Source organism: Oncorhynchus keta, chromosome 1 (genome assembly GCF_023373465.1).
Source record: "Oncorhynchus keta strain PuntledgeMale-10-30-2019 chromosome 1, Oket_V2, whole genome shotgun sequence".
Taxonomy (NCBI): Eukaryota; Metazoa; Chordata; class Actinopteri; order Salmoniformes; family Salmonidae; genus Oncorhynchus; species Oncorhynchus keta.
Window position 1 is genome coordinate 31,134,338 of NC_068421.1, and position 27,076 is coordinate 31,161,413.

The following is a 27,076-nucleotide window of genomic DNA, read 5'->3' on the forward strand; positions in this document are numbered from 1 at the left end:
GTGAAATAAATCAATAAAAGAAATACATGTCTCAAATCAACTCATTCTTCCATAACACTAGCAAAGGTTGTCACCCAACAAGTACACTTTGTCACTCATAAAACAATGACCTAACAAACACTAACAACAGGTAACATTACACAATTTTTTATTTTGTAAAATGTCTACAAAACAATAATGACACCTCTCTACTGTTTAGAATTCACTGCAGTACATGTTACAGGAATGAATCAGACATGATGCAATATGCTTCAATATGTTTAATGTCATTTTTTGGCATTGAGTCATTACAAAATACAATAATTTGTATATACACCATCTACCGATACAGATACAATAGCAATGCTAGTCAACCCTGTCTTCTGCATTTGGCCACAGGTTCTCATTCACATCACATCTTATGTTGTCTTGGGCAATACAGCTTCTGTAGGAGATAATCTTTTGGCATGCCTGGTCCATCCCTGGCAATCTTCTGCAGATATGTCCAGGCATCCAGCATTCATTGCAGCCAGGAGGGACATTTGATCATGTGAATGGTGGTCATAAACCTTCCACCTCCATGAGGAAAATAATTCCTCTAATGGGGTTGAGGAATAGAGAGCAAGGTGGGAGGAAAAGTGACACCATCCTGGGATGGGCTGCAAACCACTCTGACTGCACGGGAGTGGGGAAATGCCACATTGTCCCATACAATTAAAAACATTGACTGATTTTGCCTCACTGCAACCCTTTCCTCACCTGGCACAACCCTTCCATAGAGGTCACCCAGGAATGAAATGAGGCGCTCTGTGTTGTACGGCCCAATTAGCGGTTTGTCTAACAGCAATCCATCAGAGGATATTGCTGCACACATTGTGATGTCACTCCTCTGGCTCTGGACATCCACTGTGGCTCTTTTCCCCAATCACATTCCTTCCTCACTGCCATGTTTATGTGGGGGGTTTGTGGGGTGTTTGCCTGGCTTCAATCTCCATGACTATCTAAAATAAATCCACAAGGCAACAGAAGAGTTAGGCTATTACGCTAGTTTACATTATACCTACAAAATCAAATCAAATCAAATCAAATGTATTTGTCACACACATGGTTAGCAGATGTTAATGCGAGTGTAGCGAAATGCTTGTGCTTCTAGTTCCGACAATGCAGTAATAACCAACGAGTAATCTAACCTAACAATTCCAAAACTACTACCTTATACACACAAGTGTAAAGGGATAAAGAATATGTACATAAAAATATATGAATGAGTGATGGTACAGAACGGCATAGGCAAGATGCAGTAGATGGTATCGAGTACAGTATATACATATGAGATGAGTAATGTAGGGTTTGTAAACAAAGTGGCATAGTTTAAAGTGGCTAGTGATACATGTATTACATAAAGATGCAGTAGATGATATAGAGTACAGTATATACATATACATATGAGATGAGTAATGTAGGGTATGTAAACATTATATTAAGTAGCATTGTTTAAAGTGGCTAGTGATATATTTTACATCAATTTCCATCAATTCCCATTATTAAAATGGCTGGAGTTGAGTCAGTGTGTTGGCAACAGCCACTCAATGTTAGTGGTGGCTGTTTAACAGTCTGATGGCCTTGAGATAGAAGCTGTTTTTCAGTCTCTCGGTCCCAGCTTTGATGCACCTATACTGACCTCGCCTTCTGAATGATAGCGGGGTGAACAGGCAGTGGCTCGGGTGGTTGTTGTCCTTGATGATCTTTATGGCCTTCCTGTGACATTGGGTGGTGTAGGTGTCCTGGAGGGCAGGTAGTTTGCCCCCGGTGATGCGTTTTGCAGACCTCACTACCCTCTGGAGAGCCTTACGGTTGTGGGCGGAGCAGTTGCCGTACCAGGCGGTGATACAGCCCGACAGGATGCTCTCGATTGTGCATCTGTAGAAGTTTGTGAGTGTTTTTGGTGACAAGCCGAATTTCTTCAGCCTCCTGAGGTTGAAGAGGCGTTGCTGCGTCTTCTTCACAATGCTGTCTGTGTGGGTGGACCAATTCAGTTTGTCTGTGATGTGTTCACCGAGGAACTTAAAACTTACTACCCTCTCCACTACTGTCCCATCGATGTGGATAGGGGGGTGCTCCCTCTGCTGTTTCCTGAAGTCCACAATCATCTCCTTAGTTTTGTTGATGTTGAGTGCTCAATTTACTTCTGTGATGTACAGTTCAGTCAGATGCCCTTGCAGAATGCACATATTACCTGTTGTTTTGCCGGAAATTTCTCACAATAGATGCCACTGTTGAGCATTGCAGATTTGGCTGCACTCTCAGACCAGCCTCTCTCATTAATAGACCATGATTTATTACATGATCAATTATAGTAGCCCTAATCTCATCTGAGACTACAGCTCTTGATCTTCCTCTCAGTCTTCTTCCACCATGCATACGTACTCCTCTCCCTCTCTCAGCCACTCTTCTTCCTCTGTCAGCCACTTCTCTATCTCTGGCTTGGTCCATGTTTACATTATAGTACAGCATTATTCCTAAGATGTCCCTTTTTGTAAAGATGGTAATTAAATTGAAAGACTAACACCTGGGTAAGTGTTCAGCTACAATGGCAATCCGCTGTGGTTGGTCTAATTGTGTTGATAGTATTTCATGTTTTAGATTTGGAATATATTTCAATACGGTATTATTGTAGAAATGTAGCAAATCGCTGTCTTATTCAAGTTTGTTATGTTCGGGTTTGAACTTAAGTTTAACAGTTTTGAAAATAGTATGTAAACATGCAAATTGGCCTGTAGGTATTTAGAGTTTTGGTGGTGGTTGTGTCTGAGTGAGAAAATAATTCATGAAATTTGAAGGATGTAGTCATGAATGCATTTTGTGCCAAAGCAATGAAACATGATCCACAGTTTAACCCACATAGACTGCTGTTGTGCTCACTGTGTGAAGAGTTTTGAAAAAGTGACCTAAGTATTGAGAAATGGGTCCTAGAAATGGTTAAAAATAATAATAATAATGTAAGAGCACCCCTCCCCCATAAAGCTTTTTTCTGACAGAGCAAATGACAGATTTTGGAATAGCATCAACTTTTTCAGATAGGTTTGGATGTTTTGAAACTATTCACTCTCTTTGAAGAGATTACAAATGATTGATCCCAAAGCAAAACAAATGTTGAGCCAAATGAAAATATAACACCTGAAATGACTTTGTATTACCTTGCATTACTTAAACATTAAGCAAGCCAACTATAACTGTAAGCTTGTAATGAACACGATGTGAGACAGAGAGCTGGTTTCAAGCGCAGGGCGCAGCAGGTGTTTATTGGAAAAGGGCCACAGGAGGAGGCAGGTAGCTGGGTCCAGGGGCAGGCAGAAGATCATACACAGGGGGCCAAAAAAAGGCAGGGAAAGGATAGTAACGTCATCCGGGAGATCATGCAATAGGTTGATAACAGGAAATCCGGCTGAAGTACAGGCACGGAAGAGGCAAAAGGCGTCGTTAGGGAGGCAGGCCAAAACTATCCTACACGGGAGGATTAAATTATGGGAAAAGCAGCGCTCCAAATAGAAGTGTGTCACAAAACAAACAATACCTCACAGTGATGGGGTGCAAAGAACTGAACTAAATAGTGTGGGATAATGACATACAGGTGTGTGAACATGTGATCAGAATTCAGGTGATTGGGATCTGGAGAGTGAGCTGCGTTCAGGGGATCTATGTGTTTGAGAGTGTGAGCTGGAAGCAGACGTTATAAAACTAGTCAATGTAATATGTATGAATCACCGACGGCAACAGGCACAGACATTTCCCTGCATCTGTCCCTTTTCTAACCGGTGTCTATACATACATCAGAGAGAGAGCGACAGAGACCATGTGTGTGGGCGTGCATATGAATACTTTAAAATACAAGTGTAAACAGATATGAGATGAGACAAGAGTTCTCACCTCTTGGCAGCTCAGTTCAAGGACTGAATGTGGGTGGGTGTGTTCCATTTAAACCAATGAAAATGATCTTAAGGTAAATATATTCTCTGAGTTAAACTGAGATAGAACTGTTTATTCATCTAATTACAGCTCATCCTCGTCCTTCATTGTATCCATCTTGGACAGGAGGAAAACTGCACGTACAAAAGAATACATGTTGGACATAAATCTGATTAGTGACAGACTATTATCCATAACCGTAACTAAGGAAACTAAAAAAACGATTTGTGTTTTATGCCATTTTTCTGTTGAAGCCAGTTTATTGTGCCATAACAACGGTCATCTGCTGTACAATAGAATAATAGTTGTTGGAACAACCCTAGGCCACTATGTTTTCCAAGTGAATACATCATATTAGACTAGAAAATGCAAGCTTCTGAGCATGTTTGGTGCTTTAACCACTGTCATTACATGGCTTTAACCACTGTCATTACATGGCTTTAACCACTGTCATTACATGGCTTTAACCACTGTCATTACATGGCTTTAACCACTGTCATTACATGGCTTTAACCACTGTCATTACATGGCTTTAACCACTGTCATTACATGGCTTTAACCACTGTCATTACATGGCTTTAACCACTGTCATTACATGGCTTTAACCACTGTCATTACATGGCTTTAACCACTGTCATTACATGGCTTTAACCACTGTCATTACATAGTGTCATTACATCATCTCTGGGTAAAGTGCCCACATCACTGTTTAGAAACATGACGGAATATTCCTCCACGCCACCCATAACTCCATAACTCAGATTCCCAGATAGTGTGGGTTTGTGTGTGTGTGTGTGTGTGTGTGTGTGTGTGTGTGTGTGTGTGTGTGTGTGTGTGTGTGTGTGTGTGTGTGTGTGTGTGTGTGTGTGTGTGTGTGTGTGTGTGTGTGTGTGTACCACAATACGTAAACTAGCATATAAACTTTATTGCCCAAGTCAGCCTTGAATTGGGTTGAGATAACTCTTCAGCACAAATTCTTGTTGAGTTATAAAGGAAATTCTTTATATGACCTGTGTAACAATGCACTTCAGTTGCTGCAGCTGTAAGTCAAAGTTCCCTTTCTCCCAACAAGCCTTTTGTTCTCAGTAATAGTGGAATTTGAACTGCAATAATGGAAAGTACTTTTTCATCGATATGATTGATTGCTTAATTTTGGGTTATTTCTGATAGTAAACTAGCTTCAAATGATGTTCTGGAATTCTGTGACTTTACTGTACAGATGTTTCATAGACATTATTTGGAAACATTATGGAACGCACCTTTAATACAACAGGATATGTCAGGATATTTCTGAGAGGGATTGGTGAAACATGTGAGGACACATGCAGGATGAAAATTCCCAGCCAAAGCAGCAGCTACTCTTCTTGGGGTCCAAACACACTAGGACACTTACATTAAACATAAAACCAAAGATAAAACAACACATCATATAAGATTGTTACACCACTATATATTTACAACAAAAAATGTATGATACCACCATACAACAATATTACAATTACAATGTACGTGTGTGTGTAGAGTGTGTGTGCTAGCGCCCATGTGTGTGTGCGTGTCTGTACCTGTGTGTGTCTCTTCACAGTCCCCTGCTATTCCACAAGGTGCATTCTTGATACACATGGGAAGCTGTTGAGCATTTTTTTTTTAACAGCAGCGTTGGAGTTTTTGACACACCAGCGCGCCTGGCACCTACTACCATACCCCGTTCAAAGGGACTTAAATACTTTGTCTTGGCCATTCACCCTCTGAATGGCACACATGCCCAATCCCTGTCTCAATTGTCTCAAGGCTTAAAAATAATTATTTAACCTGTCTCCTCCCCTTCATCTACGCTGACTGAAGTGGATTTAACAGGTGACATCAATAAGGGATCATAGCTTTCACCTGGATTCACCTGGTCGGTCCATATTTTGTACACTCAGTGTATATCCATTGATTTTTTAAAAATGTATTAATGCCTCATGAGTACAACTGTCACACCACATCAGAATCCAAAATATATGCTTGTTTTACTCCATTGTTAGTAAACAATGTAATTGTTTTTTTTTAAACTCCTCAAAAACATGGTTAAAACTATTATTCTGGTATAATGGATCATGGACAGTCCTTGCATCGATAGCTCTGTCTATGCATTTGAGAATTGTTTCCCAAAAGTTTTAAACAGTGACGGTGAACCTTTGTCGCTGTTCGAACTGCAGATTGCCCCTTTAATATGTATTTTGATCAATTAAGTTCATCAAATCAATTGTTAGAGTAGAAAAAATAGACTTGGATTTTATAGAAACAAATGTATTTTTAAGAAACGTTTTTGAATAAATGTAAGTTTATCCAATGATGTAGGTCTAGAATTAGGATACATGTGTAATAACTATATCATAACATAAAGAGTACAGAATGTGTAATCATTTGTAGATTAAATGTCTAAATGTTTGACCATTTAAAAAAAAAAATTACTTAACGAAATAAAACAAATGCATGTGGTGACATTGTGACAATTTGATGATCGGCAATTCCAAAGCAACAGTGACACAGACCCAGATTTTTCACTTTAAAATCTATATAAAACCAAAACCAATTATTGTAAAGTTAAACAAACCGTACAACTCCATGCACAAGGACAAGGCCTACTTTTAGCAATTCCCACAGACATTTTTACAAAAACACATTTACTTGAAGAACGTCGCAAATGCAAAATTTGGTAACAGAATGACAGAGCCACAGATGAGACAGATATTTAACCGGATGTATAAATGTGAAGCATCCGTTTGGCATTTCCACACACTACCAAATATAGTGGTGAGAGAAAGCCCAGTGGCCGGCAGTGGGAGAAGATGGATTTTTGCCGACATTCTGCAAATGTTCTCATCGATGAAACATTTTATCTCAATACAGTTTTCTGTTTACAAAACTAGAATATGTTACGAATAGAGTGGACTACGTTTTGTAGACTTTACCCTTTGCCAAAGTTTCCCCAAAATGTGTTGTTTGGGAGTGCAAAGGCGAATTGAGTTACTGCATACGCGCACTTCACAGAGTAGGTGTTCCTTAACTGAAATATGCAAATACATGCTAGAATTAATAGGCTCTCACTTGCTCGTGTTTGGTTCTGTCCACCTCCCTGCTTGTTCTGCCTGCTATGATTCATTTGCTCCCATTGTAAAAATCAGGCTGTGTTATATTTTGGGTTGGTTCTAAAAATCTCTGACAGCACCAACAGCACAAACCATCTGCACTGTAAATAAGAATGTTATCTCAACTGACTTGCCTAGTTAAATAAAGTTTTTTTTATTTTTTATCTGTGTTTTTGTCAAATATTCTGAGAAAATTGTTAAAAGTAGTCATTGTGCATAGAAGTGTGTGGTTTGTTTAACTTTGCAATCATTGGTTTTTGTTTAGCATTCAGTACATTTGAAAGTGAAATCGATGTCACTGACATCGTGGAATTGTCCTGAAATGGGAGAGCAACAGAAGCTCGAGGTGCAGTTCGAAGCTTCGTCCAGATGGCAATCTCGAGACTATTATGCGGACAAGACTCGTGTATTAACTTCTAGAGGTTTTACTTACAGTTTAAGTACGTTTTGTCTTTGTTTCTGATCCGAACAAGTTAATTATTTGAAGATTTTGTCCGCAAACTATTCAGTCTTGCAAAGACGAGTCTATAATAACAAAGGAACCGAAAATCTTAGTTGGGGTCTTGATTCTTTTTTTAGTATCCTACAAACTGGCAATGGAAGATTCGGACACCAGAGCAATTCTTCCCGAAGATACTCTATCGTCTGTAGACTACGAAATACAGATAAATGACACATTTTGTAATAACGAGGAGGTTGAGAATAAGGGACACATTTGCTATAGACGGCCGCCGTTCGCTTGCCCGCTTTCGGTTTCTGTTGAACCCGTATTGTTCTTATCGATGTTCTCGCTGTCACTTCAGTGGCCGCTGTCTACGCAGTACCTATGGGACCGCATCAGTGAAGACGTAGGTTACAACGGAACAAAAGGAGGGGGATGTGCCAACACTTCTGGGCCCCCAGACCCACTTCAAAAGGTGGGGGAAACCTAGACAATCCTCTATCACTCCTGTTCTTGTGTGCACGCTTTTATTCCAGCCTAGCACTAACACGGCTGGTTTAGCAAATAAAGGTCTTGAATTAAATTAAATAATTGCTTAATTGGTTGAATAACATCACGTTTAACATCTTAATGATTATTATGATAAATGTTAACCTTTATTCAACCAAGTTAGTCTAGCTGAGATAAAAAAATATATGTTTTAAGAGAGACCTGTGTGGGATCAATATCATACCAAATGTATTGTGAACTCACAGCATTCATTTTTATTCGTGTATCATGATCTGTACAATTAAGTTCCAATCCACAAATGTAAATCACCTTCCACAAATTTAAATCACCAATCCACAAACAAGGGCCTTAAGTAAAATGACTGCCACAAGATTTGTACATAGGAGAGATATGCGCAAACATGACAGTTATGGCAAATGATGTACATTTCTTGTGTTACTTTTTGATTGATTCGATTTTTTAAAACTTTAGTTTATTTAGAAAATATTTTATTTTGTAAATATCTGTTTCTTTGAACTGCATTGTTGGTTAGGGGCTTGTAAGTAAGCATTTCACTGTAAGTTCTACACCTGTTGAATTCGGGGCATGTGACTAATACAATTTGATTTGATTTGATACACATCAATATTAAAAGCAGCACGTCAGTAAAGGACATGTACATGACACAATAGAGTGCAATATATCAAACGACGGCCAACTAGTGGCATCAGGTGACAACTAGAAACAACTACATGTCTCAACAACCAGTCCATCTATTTGTCCTTTGAACTCCTCTTTGTGACACCAGGTACTGGAGTTTTAGGTTGGCATGCAGTGACAGTGAACTGTTTGCTTTCATCATAACTCAAACCATATCCTCTCATCATTCATCAGGAGGTAGAGACCCTGACAGCCCACTGGAACCTGTACATCAACTTGGGAGGATTTGCAGTGGGGCTGTTTGTGGTGACTCTGCTTGGCTCCTGGAGTGACCAGGGGGGCCGGCGGCCCGTGCTCATCCTGCCCAGCCTGGGTCTGGCCCTGCAGGCTGGGGTCTACCTGCTGGTCATGTACCTCAAGCTGCCTGTGGCCTGGTTCCTCCTGGGCAGGCTGCTCTCGGGCCTCTCAGGTAGGGATATGTCCCGTATTGATAAGAAGATGGGACATCATTATGTTAGCTTCAGGAAGATCTTTACTAAGATACAACCAGATAATACATTACATCCAACTAAAGTTTTTCAGAATAAATTAGTTGCTCGGGCCAATTAACCAATTAATCCACTTCTTAAAAAACTTTTTTTGATCAATGTGGGCATCCTTGACCGACTTATCGATTAATCAACTAACTCATCCTTACTCTCAGGAGACTTCAACACCATCCTGGCAGGCTGCTTTGCCTATGTGGCTGACACCAGCGACAGGGGCTCCCGGACCTTCAGGGTGGCAGTGCTGGAGGCCTGTCTGGGACTGGCTGGCATGCTGGCCAGTATCATAGGGGGGCAGTGGCGTCGGGCACAAGGGTAGGTTATATCATCTTAAGATGGCCCAAGGTAGCTCGCTATCTGTGGATGAAAAACATCTCTCATATTCTTCTTCAATTCATTTTTTGATTACAGTATGTTTGTAAGCTTCTTAACTGGATAACACTTATACCCCTCATGGGGACTTGATCCTTACTGAAATAACCAAATTCTCCACCCTTTCTTTTCTTCCCCAGGTACATTAACCCATTCTGGCTGGTGCTGGCCACTAACCTGGCTGCTGCCCTCTATGCCTACCTGTTTGTACCCGAGTCCGTCACCCCTGACCCCAGTGCCAAACTCTTTACCACCCGTCACCACCACGCCGTCTACCGCCTCTACTCTGCACTAGGCGACCCCACCGAGGTCGGCAGTTACACAAAATGGAGGAGGTACAAACTGTGGCTCTACATCTTCTGCTTCTTCCTGGTGGTGACGGTCCACTTTGGCAGCCGCGAGCTGTTTGTTCTATATGAGCTGAGCTCTCCGCTGTGCTGGGGCCCAGGACTGATTGGCTGGGGGTCTGCAGCTCAGAACCTGGCCTACCTCAGCAGCCTTCTGGGGTTGAGGACCTTGCAGCGATGCCTAGAGGATTCCTGGGTGTCTCTGGTGGGACTGGCCTCAAACATGACCGGCCTGGTGGTCATCTCACTGGCCAACACTACTGAACTCATGTTCACAGGTGAGAGGCTATCCCAGAAAACAAAACGCGTTAAAATGACATCATTACAACCAGATTACAATCAGTTTAGAGTTTACTAGATGTATTGACCTTTTTCACAGCTTATTATTAGTCTTAGTGAACATGTGCTCTTGGCTTGCTAGCAACAGTATAAGTCAGCAGTATTGCCCGATGGTGTCTGGAGAACAGTAAACAGGGAGAAACGCTCTAGTAGCACACAGTAAGACACCTGTCTCCCAGAGTACTAGATCAATAAGCCTGCCCTGGATGACTTCTGTTTTCTCTCTCCTCCTGTCTGGTTTCTTCCACAGAGATCACACAGCTGGGTAGAGGTTGCAAAACTCACTGCTTATCCACTGTCTTCTAGTGGTGGTGATAGATTATACATGGAACATCCCCATCATCATTGTTGTGTGTCCATTCCCCAAGTTAACTTCCATAGTGTACCTTTAACAGGTAAACAGGTGTGTCTACTCCCCTTCTCTAACAGGCTATGGGCTGTGCTTCCTCTACATGGCAGCCACTCCAGTCCTCAGGGCCAAGCTGTCCAAGCTGGTGGGGCCTGAAGAACAAGGTGAGAGAGCGCTTTCAAAAGAAACACAGCCCTTAGCTGGGATATATTCACAATATGTCACGGCCTCTCATGTATACAGTTTCATAGTGCTCTATGACTACATCTATAAGGTGCTGTAAATGTTCATAAGGTAGCATAACACTTCATAAGAATATGCTTTAAGTGCTACGTGCTATTTCCTGTCCTGTGTGTGTTTCAGGTGCGTTGTTTGCGTCGGTGGCCTGTGTGGAGGGGCTGTGTTCCCTGGTGGCCAGCAGCCTCTTTAACTCTCTCTACCCAGCCACCCTGCACATCATGAAGGGATTCCCCTTCCTGTTCGGTGCCCTCCTCCTCCTCATCCCCACAGGGATCATTGGGTAAGTCCTTCCTTACCTGAAATTCCAATTTCAGTTTTCCCCATTTAAAACACTGAGGCCATAAATACCTTGTGATTCATGCATGTTGTTGTGTGTTTAGGATAGCTGAGTGTCGGGATCAGAGGACAGACAGAAGAGAAGACTCTGCAACATCCTGACACTGACAGACAGACAGACAGACAGACAGACAGACAGACAGACAGACAGACAAGACAGACAGACAGACAGGCAGGCAGGCAGGCAGGCAGGCAGGCAGGCAGGCAGGCAGGCAGGCAGGCAGGCAGACAGACAGACAGACAGGCAGACAGGCAGGCAGGCAGGCAGGCAGGCAGGCAGGCAGGCAGGCAGGCAGGCAGACAGACAGACAGACAGACAGACAGACAGACAGACAGACAGACAGACAGACAGACAGACAGACAGACAGACGGGTAGTAGATAAACTTCCTCACATCACAGCTTGAGCCTGGAAGGCCACAGCCTCTGCTGCCCTACATACACCTTTTTACCAGTGTGCTGGAGAGGTAGCTGACTGTCATTAGACCACACAGAGTTTGGATTCCGTGGCTTCAACACCAAAAGGCCAAGACCAAAAAGCTGGAATCACCAGCCAACCCACCATATCAGACATCACTGTGCACTACGTCATCTGAGACTAGAAGAGAAAGAGGTCTGAGTTCTCTGTTGTATTTTAAACTGAAAACCTAATGTGAGCTGACATACAATTGTGGTCAAATAATACCCACAGTACTATATCAAACTATCCAAGGGCAGGCAGAAAATACATGAAATTCAATAACAGTGCATCTCAATGTCACCATAGCATGCGAGCAGCAGATAGATCGACTTTAGCCCAACTTGTCCAGACTCAACCATTAGTATCTCTGAACAAACCGAGACCCATCCGCTTCTAACAGCAGTCAGGGAGTACTGAGTTACACTGCTTACAGTTTACTGTCATCCCTCCTTTCAACAGATAACCCAGTCTAACCCCTTAAGTGCCCTAACACAGCAACCCTGTCACCCCTCCATACTATACAATAGATAGGCAAGTAAGTGTGTGTGTGTGTGTGTGTGTGCCAGTGTGCCAATAGATGGCCTAGTCTAAACTCCCTGCTCCCTAAAGTGTTCTCACATAGCAACACATGATAACCCCCCAGCACAAGGCCACAGCTAGCTCACACACACCACACACACTGTCCTGGGTTCAACCCTGAGTAGCACAGGGGGCAACCAGATATCTTATAACACATTTAAAAGGATGCAACAGAAACTGAGGGGTTGCGGTCAGGGGGAGAGTTGAAGCATTACTGTCACTCAGTATTTGGGTGATATATTTTGATTTGCTGTTAGGGAGAAGTAAGGCCTGTGATAGGCCTACTGGCTTTCTGTCTTCTGAAATCATGTAACCAATGTGTTCAATGCACTGACTGGAAGTTGCTTTGGATAAGAGTTTCTGCTCAGTATTGTGAATTGATTTGAATATCTGCACCGTACAGTATTACTGATTTTTAAATACTGTGAATGATATTTATCATCTTTAGAAAATGGTACGAATGAATGATTGAATCATGCCAATGATATATTTGACACTTAAAGTTAAGTGGCTTCTTATGAAATATTATTGCTTCATAAAACATTTATAGCATCTTGTAGATGCTGATGTGGAAAGCCAATTATATATTTGATAACATTTAACTGGCTTCTTATGAAATGTTATTGTCTTATAAAACATTTATAGCACCTTGTAGATGCAGAAGTGGAACATATGAAACTCTACAATAAAGCAAGCCACAAAAGGTCATGGTATATGATGAGTGTTTCACAACTAGGGGCCTTCTGCCTCATGCCTTACTGATTTAGTATACCGTTTCATAATTCCATTGAATCCATTAGCTGCTATGAATATGTTAATAAAAATAAGGCAATATAACGCTTCATAAGAATCCATTTCAAGTACAGTGTTGCACTGTATTTTAATGCACAGAAAGATTCACAGATTTACTGTATCCTTTTTATTGCGGCACTATATTGTAAAATGACAACAATGCCTAAACCTTGAAGTCCAACATGTCTATGTATACAGTATTTAATCAACATACCTATATTAAGAGCAACACATATATTAAGGCAACAGGGAAATAGCCCAGGAGAGCCATCAAAACAGTGTCAAGATATAGCTAGCAGTGCTGAGAGCAAATACGGAAGCTTGGGACTGAGGGGACATTTTTTGTTTTCCTTTCCCCCACACTGTTTAGTACTGTGTGGATACATAAGTATCTACTGTACATCACTAACAGATATGAATCCACAAAACCAACACCTCACGAATAACCTAATAATTCCATGTTTAAAGTAAAGTGTTAGCATTCCACTTCATTGAATTATAAATACAATAACTTGGTGATTTTATCACTTCTGTGCTCATTTTTGCAACACTTGGTTAGTAATATCTAAACTGATAATCAGAAACTGCATGATTGTTTTGTTAGATGTTTTTCTGATCATGTCACAGATAATAGTATAGACTTCAAATGATTTAGACAGGGGTGGTGCATGCTGGTCTAAAAAAGATCCTCAATGTGAGCCATGTATACAGTATTTAGCGCTGCCCTCAATGTGATATAATTTATCTACTGAATTGCTTCTATCCAATAGATACAAGCCAGTGAACTAAGGCTGACAGTCAAGCAGCCAAGTCAATGACAGAATCTCTTTTGGCGTGAGGAAGGAATCAAATCACAAATCAGCATTGTAGTTACATCAGTTTAGCTGAACAAAGTAACAGCATGTTGTGACTGTATACTACAAGACTTTCTGACAGGCAGGGGATAGACGTGTTTTCATGGAGTAGCTTCAGCCTTAGGTGGTAGTGTAGATATTGGTTTTGTAAACTGATTGTATCTTTGTGAACAGTGAGAGAGAGCTAGAAGCACAAGCATTTCGCTACACTCGCATTAACATCTGCTAACCATGTGTATGTGACAAATGAAATTTGATTTGATTTGAGTGTCTATCCATTTTCACATGAGCAAAATACATTGATAATGGTATTTTTCATTGCCTCATGTTTGGTTGAGAGAGAGAGTTCTTTGTGAACCCCTGATTGTCGCTGGGCAGATGAGTGTAAGTGTATAATGAGTATAGTTATTGTAGACCTCTTCTATCCTGGTCCCAGATCTGTTTGTGTAGTTTCGACATCTCGTATGGTCCTTGTCACGACAATGACCATAGGAGTTGGCAAAACAGCACATAAACAGATCTGGGACCAGACTCGATCTGTATCGGTCAGAGGTCATCTCTGTTGGATCAGGCTGTTTGCCAGCACCCAGGTTACACAATCGTAAAGACACATCAAATCAATGCAATAATCGACCACCAATGAGCTTGCAGGATTCCATTTAAGCACCATGAGAAGAAAAAAAAGATACAGTATTTTGCATACACTATGTACTTTACGCAGGAACATTACTAAAAGCCTGGTCCCAGATCTGTTTGTACTCTTGCCAACTCCAAGCCTAACATGTCAAGGAGTTGGAATGATAGCACAAACAGGCTGGTACTCAGGCTACTATAAACCCGAATGTTGTATTTTCTTTGAAAGTATGGGCTTATTTATAACAATGAGAGAGCAGTGCTATGGAGAGGAAACAGAGATACTCCACATTTGTATTACGTGTAATGCATGATGCCATCAACGGCTGACTTTTAAGACTGGTTATTTCCTGAGAGACAAACAATATACCTGACCATGCTAATAACAGCTTATGACAGTGGAACTGCAGCTTTGGAGAGCACTACATGGTATTTACAAGTGCTGAAAAACACATGATTTAAATACTGACTATTAAACGTGTCTTCACATGCACACGGGTAGAGCTGACCAACCAGAGCGCAGACCATGCTCTGTTTGACATTATTGATTACTGATCACTAATGGTCACACTTTTACATCATCACAGACCAGAGCTCCACTAGGGCACTCTGTCTTGGGACAGTCTGCCTTGGGACAGTCTGTCTTGGGACAGTCTGTCTGGTCTTGGCTGGGGTTGCCTTTGAGAAAACGCAGGATCTTCTCAATGGTGGCCTCTTGGTACTCATGGGACCACCTGTATCGAGAGAGAAAGGGAGGGAGGGAGTGAAAGAGGGAGAAGGGGAAAGAGAAAGAGGAAGGGAGAAAGAGGGAGAGATAAAGAGAGTTTGAGTGATAGAAAAAGATAAGAGAGAAGGAAAGAGAAAGAGAGGGAGACAGGGGGAAAGAAAATGTAAGAAACTCCAGCGAAGTGCACTTTGGATAAGTGTTCAAACTGCTCATCTCTCTCAAACAGTCTGCCGTCTCTGTCTGACTCACTTGATGCCGTTGAAGTTGAGGATGGTTTTCATGTCCTCAGGCAGAGAGTTTGGGTCAGGCCACATGAAGTTATCAGTGACAGGGACAATGTTCTTCTTCTCAGCGAGAGCTGTGACAATCTCCTGCAGGATTTACGAGAGGTACGTTAAATCACAGACAGACACAGTGTCTTTACAGTCTAGACATGTAAGGGGCAGGGGTATATGGGGAAAATAATGTCTCAACTGTAACATTGTTCTGTATGCAGTGCAGGGGTGTCAATAGGGCATGGCAGAGTATGGCAGTCGCCAGACCCTCGCTCAACACCAACAACTTAAAATAGGCTACTAAAATCATTCCAAGGCAAATGCATTATTAGTGGGTTGGCTTTAGGACCATGCACATGCCTTTGAGCGTGCGAAAAGGGTGTTTGTCCGGCTGGATGCCTTTGAGAGAGCACATCGACGCAGTTGCAGTGAACAGTGCAACTTTTCTTTGAAAACAGTGCAGAGGTGGAAGATGGTTGTAGATGGCTAGGTAGTTACTGTTTGACTTGACATGAAACTAAACTTGAGTTTTTAATACCGGTGCTGAACTAGTGGGTACAGTAGCAGCTAATTTCTGTATGACGTGATTGTAGAATGTTAAGTCCTTTATTGACTAAGGTGAATGAAGCTACAGCAGCAAGGTGATAATATCACACCCTAACCTTAGTTATCTTTGTTTTCTTTATTATTTTGGTCAGGTCAGGGTGTGATGAGGGTGGGTATGTTAGTTTTGTATTGTCTAGGGGTTTTGTATATCTAGGGTTTTTTGTAAGTCTAGGTATATGTAGGTCTATGGTGGCCTGAATTGGTTCCCAATCAGAGGCAGCTGTTTATCGTTTCTCTGATTGGGGACCATATTTAGGTAGCCATAGGGTATTTGTGGGTTCTTATTCTATGTTAAGTTGCCTGTCTGCACTAGCCGTATTAGCGTCACGTTTTGTTGTTTTGTTAGTTTGTTCAGTGTTGCATTTCTTTATTAAAATAAGTATGTATGCATATCACGCTGCGCCTTGGTCTCCTCCATACAACGAACGTGACAGATAATGTCCAGTCAATTTTGCAGTTTGTTTTTAGAATTTTTAAATTGTGTAGCAATGGAATACATGAGCTTCAACTTTATATAAATTCCTTGGAGCTTCAACGTTACCATACCATAAGTTCAGCTGATATTTTTTATTTTACCTTTATTTAACTAGGAAGGTCAGTTAAGAACAAGTTCTTATTTTCAATGACGGCCTAGGAACAAGGGATTAACTGCCTTGTTCAGGGCCTTGTTCACTTTGTACCTTGTCAGCTCAGGGATTTGATCTTGCAACCTTTCGGTTACTTGTCCAACACTCTAACCACTAGGCTACGCTGCAGTCCCAAATGACGCCACTGATGCAGGAGACCTCTCTATGTCTAATATTGTATATCACCAACATATAGATGGAACATCTAAACATGTAAAGGCTAGAGTGACAGGATTATACACATAGAAACATTTTGGAATTCCATCTTGATACTATTGGATCTAGACTGAATGAATAAAACATTATGAACATCTGCTCGTTCCATGACAGACTGACCAGGTGAATCCACGTGAAAGCTATGATCTCTTGTTGATGTTTGTCGGGGCATGGACTCTACAAGGTGTTGAAATCGTTCCACAGGGATGCTGCCCCATGTTGACTCCAATAATTCCCACAGTTGTGTCAAGTTGGCTGGATGTCCTTTGGGTAGGGGACCATTCTTGATACACACAGGAAACTGTTGATAGTGAAAAACCCAGCAGTGTTTCAGTTCTTGACACAAACCGGTGCAAACCAGGTAAGCATTGCTTACCCCATTTAAAAGCACTTAAACATCATTTCTTGCCCATTCACCCTCTGAATGGCACACATACACAATCCATGTCTCGAGGCTTAAAAATCCTTCTTTAACCTGTCTCCTCCTCTTCATCTACACTGATTGAAGTGGATTTAACAAGTGACATCAATAAGGGATCATAGTGTTCACCTGGATTCACCTGGTCAGTCTATATCATGGAAAAAGTCATGTTTTGTATACTCAGTGTATATTGTTCCGTATGCAGAACCGATCTATGTATCGACCCGTCTATGTCTGACCTTGTGTACCCAGTCCTTCATGCCAGTGTCACCCATGCACTTGTCGAGGGCGTTGGCAGACAGCACCAGGATGAAGTTCCGTGCCCGCTGGACGCTCTGGATCAGCTTGTCAGCAAACTTCCCTGCTTCCAGCTTCTCCACGTCAATGAACACACTGAAACCTCTGACCTGCAGGTGGACCTTCAACAGACTGGGGGGTAACAGTTGACGATCTATAGATCTTAGCCTCCAGATAATCCTGACAAATCTGATAATGTTGTTCCAAAGCTCCCTAGCTTTCCCTCTCTCCTGACTATTATTCCTTGCCCTATCCATGACTCTCCCTCTTCCTCTTCCTCTCTCTCTCTGCAGACCTGGCGAGCTGGGAACCGGTAGTCCTGCGGTAGCTAATAAACACATCCGGTCCAGGGGGCTGGGCATCGGTCAGACACGGCTTAATTGGCCTACGGGTGGCTGCCAGGATCTTGGCGCGATGGATGCCGTTCTCTAGAAGGAGAAAATGAATACTTTATTCTCCATTGTCTTGCAGGGAACGTAAATGTGCCTTTTGGCTCACAACCCACCTATGCAACAGTCTGACTGGAGCTGTTGGTCGGTGAGGTGGAGGACGTTCTTGCGGTCCACGCCAGACTGCACCAGGCCGTAGGTGTACTGGCGGAAGCGTGGGTTCACCTCGCCCAGCCAGTCAGCCATGTTGTTGGGGTCACAGGTTGAGTAGTTGGCGTAGGTCTTCAGCACACGCAGGTCACGGAGGAACCTAGAAGACAAAACAAAATGGAGTGGGAAGGGTGAGGTGGGGATTTTATTTCAATGCTCAATTTCACTGATGTTGACTGGTGTAACAGACGTTTTATAAGCTTGACATAAACTTGACAGATGATTGAACTAACCTCTTGCGAGTGAGTCCTGCGGTCATGCCCAGGTCAGTGCTCAGCTCCTGGTCTGTGATGTTCAGCAGTAGGTCACCATCCACCTGCAGCTCCTGAAGGATGGGCAGAGAGAGTAGAGAGAAAGACTGAGTTAATTTAGTGAGTAAGAGGCTAAGGAGAAATACAGGTAACTGCCAAAACAAAGGAAACACCAACATAAAGTGTCTTAATAGGTTGTCGGGGCACCACGAGCCAGAACAGCTTTAATGCGACTTGGCATAGATTCTACAAGTGTCTGGAACTCTATTGGAGGGATGCTTTGCTGATGGTGGTAGAAAACGCTGTCTCCAGAATCTTCCATAAGTGTTTAATTGGGTTGAGATCTGGTGACTAAGAGGGGCACGGCATATGGTTTACATTGTTTTCATGCTCATCAAACCATTCAGTGACCACTCGTGCCCTATGGATTGTCATCGTATGGGGGCATAGCCATGGTTGACAAAATAATGGCCAAAATATTGGCCTGCCCATCATTTTTATACATGTCCCTAAGCATGATAATATGTTAATTGCTTAATTAACTCAGGAACCACATCTGCGTGAAAGCAGCTGCTTTCAATGTACTTAGTATCCTTCATTTACTCAAGTATTTCTATTATTTTGGTAGCTACCTGTAGGTATCCATATCTAATAGATATGAAACCAAACATTCACCTTATTTTGTCACCATCTTTACAAGGACTATAGAAGAACATTCTCATTGTTTATTGTTCAAACCTTGTCTTTGCTATCGCTATCTCTATCTATCTTTCTCTCTCACAAACACACACTGAGACACAGAAACACACACCTGGAAGCGCTCAGTATAAGAGCTGAATCCAATCACTTGGAGCCATCTCTGCACCTCACCGCCCTTCCAGTTGGGCACAGAGGACAGGATACGTCGCGGCACCTCCTCCCCCATCATCCCCAGTGCCCGCTTGGCCAGGGCACAGGCCGTCCCGTTGCTGGAGTACATGACAATCCTTTTCAGGCTCTGCACCGCACCTATCTCCTGGAAGATCTGGGAGGAAGAATATACACACATTCAATTTTATGTCCATTGATATTGTAGGGCTGGTGATTTTAATGAAGGAACATTTAAATCCCTTTTACTTCATTTTTACCTGTGTAACTAGATGAAACAAAACTTGATCACATTTACTCCACACACAGAAACGCATACAAGGCTCTCCCTCGCCCTTCCTTTGGCAAATCTGACCATAACTCTATCCTCATGATTCCTGCTTACGAGCAAAAACTCAAACAGGAAGTAACAGTGACGCACTCAATACGGAAGTGGTCACATGAAACGGATGCTAACGGACTGTTTCGCTAGCACAGACTGGAATATGTTCGGATTCATCCGATAACATTGAGGAGTTTACCACATCAGTCACTGGCTTCATTAATAAGTGCATCGACGATGTCGTCCCCACAGTGACCGCACGTACTGTACATATCCCAACCAAAAGCCATGGATTACAGGCAACATCCGCACTGAGCTATAGGTTGGAGCTTCTGCTTTCAAGGAGCAGGATACTAATCCGGATGTTTATTCGAAATCCCGCTACGACCTTCAATGAGCCATCAAACACCCAGCTTGAACGCTTGTCGGATGTGGCAGGGCTTGCAAACTATTATTGCAAAGGGAATCCCAGCCGCAAGCTGCCCAGTGACGCGAGCCTACCAGACAAGCTAAATGCCTTCTATGCTCGTTTTGAGGCAAGTAACACTAAATCATGCATGAGAGCGCCAGCAGTTCCAAGCGATTGTGTGTTCTCACTCTCCGTAGCCAATGTAAGACCTTTAAACAGGTTAACATTCACAAGGCCGCAGGGCCAGATGGATACCAGGACACGTACCAGGAGCATGTGCTTACCAGCTGGTGGGTGTCTTCTCTGACATTTACAAACTCTCCCTGACCCAGTTTGTAATACCTACATGTTTCAAGCAGATCACCATAGTCCCTTTGCCCAAGAATGCCCAGGTAACCTGTCTAAATGTCTATTGACCATAGCACTCACATCATTAGCCAAATGCTTTGAAAGGCAGGTCATGGCTCAGTTTACATACACTAAGTTGACTGTGCCTTTAAACAGCTTGGAAAATTCCAGAAAATTATATCATGGCTTTAGAAGCTTCTGATAGGCAAATTGACATCATTTGAGTCAATTGTAGGTGTAACTGTGGATGTATTTCAAGGCCTACCTTCCAACTCAGTGAGTCTTTGCTTGACATCATGGGAAAATCTAAAGAAATCAGCCATGACCTCAGAAAAAAATTGTAGACCTCCACTGTCTGCTTCATCCTTGGGAGCAATTTCCAAACACCTGAAGGTACCACGTTCATCTGTACAAACAATAGTACACAAGTATAAACACCATGGGACCACGCAGCCGTCATAACCCTCAGGAAGGAGACGCGTTCTGTCTTCTAGAGATGAATGTACTTTGGTGCCAAAAGTGCAAATCAATCCCAGAACAACAGCAAAGGACCTTGTGAAGATGCTGGAGGAAGCAGGTAGAAAAGTATCTCCTGTATATCCACAGTAAAACGAGTCCTATATCGACACAACCTGAAAGGCCGCTCAGCAAGAAAGAAGCCACTGCTCCAAAGCCGCCATGAAAAGACAGACAATGGTTTGCAACTGCACATGGGGACAAAGATCATACTTTTTGGAGAAATATCCTATGGTCTGATGAAACAAAAATAGAACTGTTTGGCCATAATGACCATCGTTATGTTTGGAGGGAAAAGGGGGATGCTTGCAAGCACACCATCCCAACCGTTAAGCACGGGGGTGTCAGCATCATGTTGTGGGGGATGCTTTGCTGCAGGAGGGACTGATGCACTTCACAAAATAGATGGCATGATGTAGGAAAATTATGTGGATATATTGAAGCAACATCTCAAGACATCAGTCAGGAAGTTAAAGCTTGGTCGCAAATGGGTCTTCCAAATGAACAATGACCCCAAGCATACTTCCAAAGTTGTGGCAAAATGGCTTACGGACAACAAAGTCAAGGTATTGGAGTGGCCATCACAAAGCCCTGACCTCAATCCCATAGAACATTTGTGGGCAGAACTGAAAAAGTGTGTGCGAGCAAGGAGGCCTACAAACCTGACTCAGTTACACCAGCTCTGTCAGGAGGAATGGGCCAAAATTACCCCAACTTATTGTGGGAACCTTGTGGAAGGCTACCCGAAACGTTTGACCCAAGTTAAACAATTTAGAGGCAATGCTACTACAGTAAATACTAATTGAGTGTATGTAAACGTCTGGCCCACTGGGAATGTGATGAAAGAAATAAAAGCTGAAATAAATCATTCTCTCTACTATTATTCTGACATTTCACATTCTTAAAATAAAGTTGTGATCCTAACTGACCTAAGACAGGGAATTTTTACTAGGATTAAATGTCAGGAATTGTGAAAAACTGAGTTGAAATGTATTTGGGTAAGGTGTATGTAAACTTACGACTTCAACTGTATGTGAGAATGCTGTTCATTGACTACAGCTCAGCGTTCAACACTATAGTGCCCTCTAAGCTTATCACTATGCTCAGGACCCTGGGACTGAACACCTCCCTCTGCAACTGGATCCTGGACTTCCTGATGGGCCAACCCCTGGTGATAAGGGTAGGCAACAGCACATCCGCCATGCTGACCCTCAACACAGGGGCCCATCTGGGGTGCATGCTTAGTCTCCTCCTGTACTCCTCCTGTTCACCCACGACTTTGTGGCTTTGCACGACTCCAACACCATCATTAAGTTTGCTGACGACACAACAGTGGTAGGCCTGATCACCGTCAACAATGAGGCCACCTATAGAGAGGATGTCACAGACCTGGCAGTGTGGTGCCAGGACAACAACCTCTCCTTCAATGTCAGCAAGACAAAGGAGCTGATCGTGGACTACAGGAGGGTCGAGCACGCCTCCATCCACATTATCGGGCCATAGTGGACTTGTCAAAGACTCCAGCCACCCAAGTCATAGACTGTCCTCTCTGCTACAACACGGCAAGCGGTACCGATACACCAAGTTTGGAACCAACAGAACCCTGAACAGCTTCTACCCCCAAGCCATAAGACTACTAAACAGTTAACCAAATAGTTAACCTGACAATCTGCATTGACCCCTTTTGGACTAATTATTTTGACTCATTACATATGCTGCTGCTACTGTTAATTATCTATCATGTTGCCTAGTCACTTTACCCCTACCTATATGCACATATCTACCTCAATTACATCATACCCCTGCACATTGACTCTGTACTGGTATTCCATGTACAGTTTTTAGCCAAGTTATCGTTACTCATTGTGTATTTATTCCTTGTGATATTATTTGTATTCATTTTGCTCTCTTCATTGTTGGGAAGTAAGCATTTCATAGTTAGTCTATACCTGCTGTTTACAAAGCGTGTGACAAATTCAATTTTATTTTATTTTAGATATAGTTAGGTACGTGGGCACCAGAAGTGGTTTTAGGTCCCAAAAGGTTGCTGGGTGATATCCCTGTATCCACTACCCACTAAAGTTTTTTGTCCTAGCACTACACAGCTGATTCAAATTATCAACTAATCATCAAGCTTTGATCATTTTAATCAGCTGTGTAGTGTTAGGTCAAAAACCTAAACGTGCACCCCTTGGGGTCCCGAGGACCAAGTTTGTGAAACTCTGCACTAAGGTGTAGTGGTCACCACAGGGAGGGCGTGCAGGCTTTTGTTCCAGCCCAGCACTAACACATCTGATTCAGCAAATCAACTGCTTATCAAGGTAGAATCAGGTGGGCTTTTGTTCCCTGATACTGACCTTGGTGTTCCGCTGGCGTGACTTGATGCTGGTCTCAACACACAAGTAGAAGGCAGCGATACACTTCCCCTCCAGTCTGGCCCCGTCCAGTAGTGGCAGCAGCTGCTGTAGGTCTGCAGCCGTCCTCCCCTGCATGCTGTCCGCACTGTCCAGCAAGCTCCTGGCAAACTCATCAGGGTCCAGAGATGCAATAAAGGGCTCCACCAGCTCCAACGTCCCTGACTTCACCACCTATAATAATACATTTAGCAGACACTTTAATCCAGGGAAATGTACAGTGTTGTGTGCATACGTGTTTTTGTATAGGTGGCCAGTGCAGGAATCAAACCAACCACCCTGGTGTTACAACCTCCGTGCTGTACTAACTGAGCCACACAGGACCCACCTCCTGCTCAATCTCCCGGTTATTGGCGAGCACGGCCACCGCTAAACACGCATGGAAGCGGATGAGCTCGTCCTCTTTGGAGAACGCCAGCGGAAACAACCACTCGGCTGCCTGCTTCTCGATCATCAGCCGCTGGCAGTGATGGCCGCCATACATGGCGCAGTTGGTGAGTGCCACAGCACAGTGGCGGAGGACGGTGGGGTCGGTACCGCGGCACCAGAAGAGCAGGGCATCCAGGGCGCCATTGGCGATGAGCTGGGCGGACGTCTCCTCGGTGTGTTTGAACATGTGCTCCAGGATGCCTGAGACACTGCGGGCCAGCTGGGCATCCTCTGTCTCCTTCGTCAGGTTCAGGATCACCCCCAGACCCATGTGAGCCACGTAATCTCTGAATAGGAAGAGAGAGAGGTGAAGAGGGTAAAGAAAATGATTAGTATATAACTAGGGTTGGGTAGGTTAATTTCAAAATGTAATCCGTTACAGTTACCTGTCCAAAATTCTAATCGGTAACGTAACTTTTGGATTACTCAAACTCAGGAACGTAATCTGATTACATTCAGTTACTTTTAGATTACATTCCCCTCAAGAGAAATTAGAAGAAGGCAAACATGTATGTTACCAATTGAAGACAACTATTGCAGGATAAATCAATGTTAAAGTTGACATATCTGGCCATATGGATGTTAAATTTTACTTTATGGGTTGGTTATGTAGGATTCTTCTAACCCATCGCTTTCTACTACATATAATAATATGATTCAATTATATCTTTGCATTAAAAACCAAAGTCTATCAGAATTCCAGTCATTCCAATAAATGTTATACCCCTTGATCTTCAGGAATGGGACTTGGAAATATGGAAGTATAGATTATCCTAATTGTTTTACCTGAGCACCAAAAACTAAGGAGTTATTAGCCAGCGCTACTCTATTTATGATTTTGTTGTCATGTAGGACTGATTGGGCTCATTGGTTTGAGTTGAAAAATAAATGCTGGAATGGCATGCTTTGATCAATAATAAGTGATATCTGTATCGCCTAGACCACACCACTGCTGTCATCCTTACCTCCAACGGTGCGACTGGAAAACATAGCTTGGACTGTAGCCTACAAATGACTATTCCTGCTCTTTTCCTGCGATGCATCAAACACATTTGGTGTGTCGTCATAGTGGTCTCTGACTTATGGTCAGACTCACTCAGGTGGAACAAATTTACATTTGCTCCTTTTTTCAATGCTGATTTGAATGTCATTGAAAAAACAGAGAAGTGTCAAATATTTTTTCGCAATCATTCTTTCTAAATGTAAAACTGATTCTCGAAGTAATCATCTAGTTTTTCAAAAGTATCTGTAATCTGATTACAATATTTTGGCTGGTAACGCAACAATTACTGTAATTACCGTAACTATTACATGTAATCAGCTCCTCCCCAACCCAGTGGCTGAGTTTATAAGTGTTTTTTAACCTTTATTTAACTAGGAAAGTCCGTTAAGAACATTAAGAACAAATTCTTATTTACAATGACAGCCTACCGGGGAATAGTGCCTTGATCAGGTGCAGAACGACATATGTTTACTTTGTCAGCTCGGGGATTCAATCCAGCAACCTTTCAGTTACTGGCCCAATTTTCAAACCACTAGGCTGCCTGGCGCCCCAGAACGACTAAGACTTATCTGTATCTGGGTCCTGGAAACTGGCCCTAAAGGTTAGGACCGAGGTAATATGTTGTACAACGGAAAAAGTGCATGTCGGCCTGTAGTGAATACACACCTGTTCTCAGAGACCAGTATCTGCTCCAGTAGTTTGGCAGACTCATAGGTGATCTCCACGGCAGGTGTCATTAGGAGTTGCAGGAGCAGCTCCAGTCCTCCATCCAGTCGTATCCTGTTGCATATCTCCTCCGCGACCTGCCGGCCCACAGTAGGCAGAACCCAGGCCTCCTCCACTAACTGGAACGTCTCTGCGATGGCCCTGCGGGTCTCGTCTAGATCCGATGTATCTTTGGCTGATTTCAGTGTCTTGATAGCGGAGCGCAGGGCCGGGAGCGAGGTATCCAAAACATCCTGGACGTCGGCACCGTGGACACCCGGTGAGACCGGTGGTGCTTTCGGTTCCGAGGATGAGGTCGAGCTGCCCGACCTCCGGTTCCCAATCCGAATGACATATTCCGGTACCGTGAGTCTTTCGGAGCTGAACATGGAGAGGTATCGATAGGGTCTCCAGAGGAAAACGGTTAGAGATAAGAGCATCAACCGCCAATCTCTGTCAGGGCCAAGAGGGCTTGTTGCAGGCCCTGATCAATAACAGATCAATTATCAGGCCAATTTCTCTGGAGAAATAAACGTGTGCGTAATAACCTGGTTATAACTGAATGGGAAACAATGTTTGTCTTGCAGGCAAGTTGTTTCGATACATGAACAAACCATAATAGGTGAAATTACAATCCCATCATCTGGACTGGATGCTGAGCTATAAAATCAAAGTGACAGCTTTCACTAAATTGCATCATCATCACAATGATGTCATCTTTGAAAATAAGTGAATAAAGACTCATCTCGCATCATCATGACCAAGCCGTCACACTATGCTTGCATTTAAACCCGGATGTCCTCCGTTTTCTCCTATCATTTACACAAGGCCTTGTTGGATCAAATTATGTCTACTCAGAATAACCCGACGCCAAAAAAATGATCAAGCCTTCGCTGTGTCCACTATTAGATAATGTATCACCACTGCGGATGTTTAGAGAACTCCTAGACAGGGGAAAACAATTGTCTCAAAAAGCCCATTACATATCAAATTATGTTTACCAGCTGGATGGAGAAATATAAACAGCTCTGTTGTTTTCTGTCTCTCGCTTGCATTATTGAGTTGTAAATCCAGACAAAGGCGCACTGTCGATCAAAATTACTCTCACGGTTTTCCTTTTTCCTGTCTATTCACATGACTATATTGAAACGACTTGTTATGCTTTAATCCATAACAAATGTATCTTATTTAGGCTACGTATTCTTAAAATAGACTCTCTCCTTGACATCCTTGACTCAGCATCCTCGAACGTCCTCGAAGCTAGGACCGCCCATTATCTTCAGGATATATTTACAGACGGACATGTCATGCCGAGTCCTGCTCAGCAACAAAGCGCCAGTATGGTGCTCATCTCCACTATGACCCCTTGTGGATAAAGGTAGAGGTATAATCAATCAACAAGGTGGTACACACATCAACTGTGCTAAATAGGTTATTATGGAGCTACAATAAGATAAAACAGTGCACATCAATTGATACACTACATGTCCAAAAGTATGTGGACACCTACTCGTTGAACATCTCATTCCAAATT

General features: G+C 42.8%; 2 protein-coding genes across 3 annotated transcripts; one reads left to right on the plus strand and one right to left on the minus strand.

Annotated features, from left to right (window-relative positions):
- Positions 1–365: 365 nt before the first annotated feature.
- On the plus strand, positions 366–13,548 carry slc46a1 (solute carrier family 46 member 1). Of its 2 annotated transcripts, none has more exons than XM_035788860.2 (7): positions 366–7,993; positions 8,902–9,136; positions 9,374–9,527; positions 9,725–10,209; positions 10,700–10,783; positions 10,983–11,139; positions 11,240–13,548. In XM_035788860.2, the coding sequence occupies exons 1-7, from the start codon at positions 7,673–7,675 to the stop codon at positions 11,295–11,297; spliced, it is 1,494 nt and encodes a 497-aa protein (XP_035644753.1). In that variant the 5' UTR covers positions 366–7,672; the 3' UTR covers positions 11,298–13,548. The 2 variants fall into 2 exon arrangements, with proteins under 2 accessions (XP_035644753.1, XP_035644744.1); XM_035788851.2 differs by having other exon boundaries at positions 368–7,993; positions 9,371–9,527.
- A 1,310-nt stretch (positions 13,549–14,858) lies between these two features.
- Positions 14,859–26,857, minus strand: LOC118373123 (NAD(+) hydrolase SARM1). The gene is made up of 10 exons (XM_035759217.2): positions 25,504–26,857; positions 23,734–24,121; positions 23,349–23,579; positions 19,341–19,553; positions 18,512–18,603; positions 18,185–18,378; positions 17,975–18,107; positions 17,622–17,811; positions 15,488–15,609; positions 14,859–15,245 (listed from the first exon to the last, which is right to left on the minus strand). Exons 1-10 carry the CDS (start codon positions 25,980–25,982, stop codon positions 15,077–15,079), a joined length of 2,211 nt encoding a protein of 736 aa, XP_035615110.1. The 5' UTR covers positions 25,983–26,857; the 3' UTR covers positions 14,859–15,076.
- Positions 26,858–27,076: the final 219 nt, after the last annotated feature.

Bases quoted from the DNA above. Each gene is read 5' to 3' on its own strand.
- LOC118373123 (XM_035759217.2), bottom strand. From the start codon at position 25,982: ATGCTCTTATCTCTAACCGTTTTCCTCTGGAGACCCTATCGATACCTC. The intron at 19,554-23,348 runs GTCAGTATCAGG...TCTTCCTCCCAG, and splicing joins CACGCCAGCGGAACACCAAG to ATCTTCCAGGAGATAGGTGC. The intron at 15,610-17,621 runs GTCAGACATAGA...TAAATCCTGCAG, and splicing joins TGAAGGACTGGGTACACAAG to GAGATTGTCACAGCTCTCGC.
- slc46a1 (XM_035788851.2), top strand. From the start codon at position 7,673: ATGGAAGATTCGGACACCAGAGCAATTCTTCCCGAAGATACTCTATCG. The intron at 9,137-9,370 runs GTAGGGATATGT...CCTTACTCTCAG, and splicing joins GCTGCTCTCGGGCCTCTCAG to GAGACTTCAACACCATCCTG. The intron at 11,140-11,239 runs GTAAGTCCTTCC...TTGTGTGTTTAG, and splicing joins ATCCCCACAGGGATCATTGG to GATAGCTGAGTGTCGGGATC.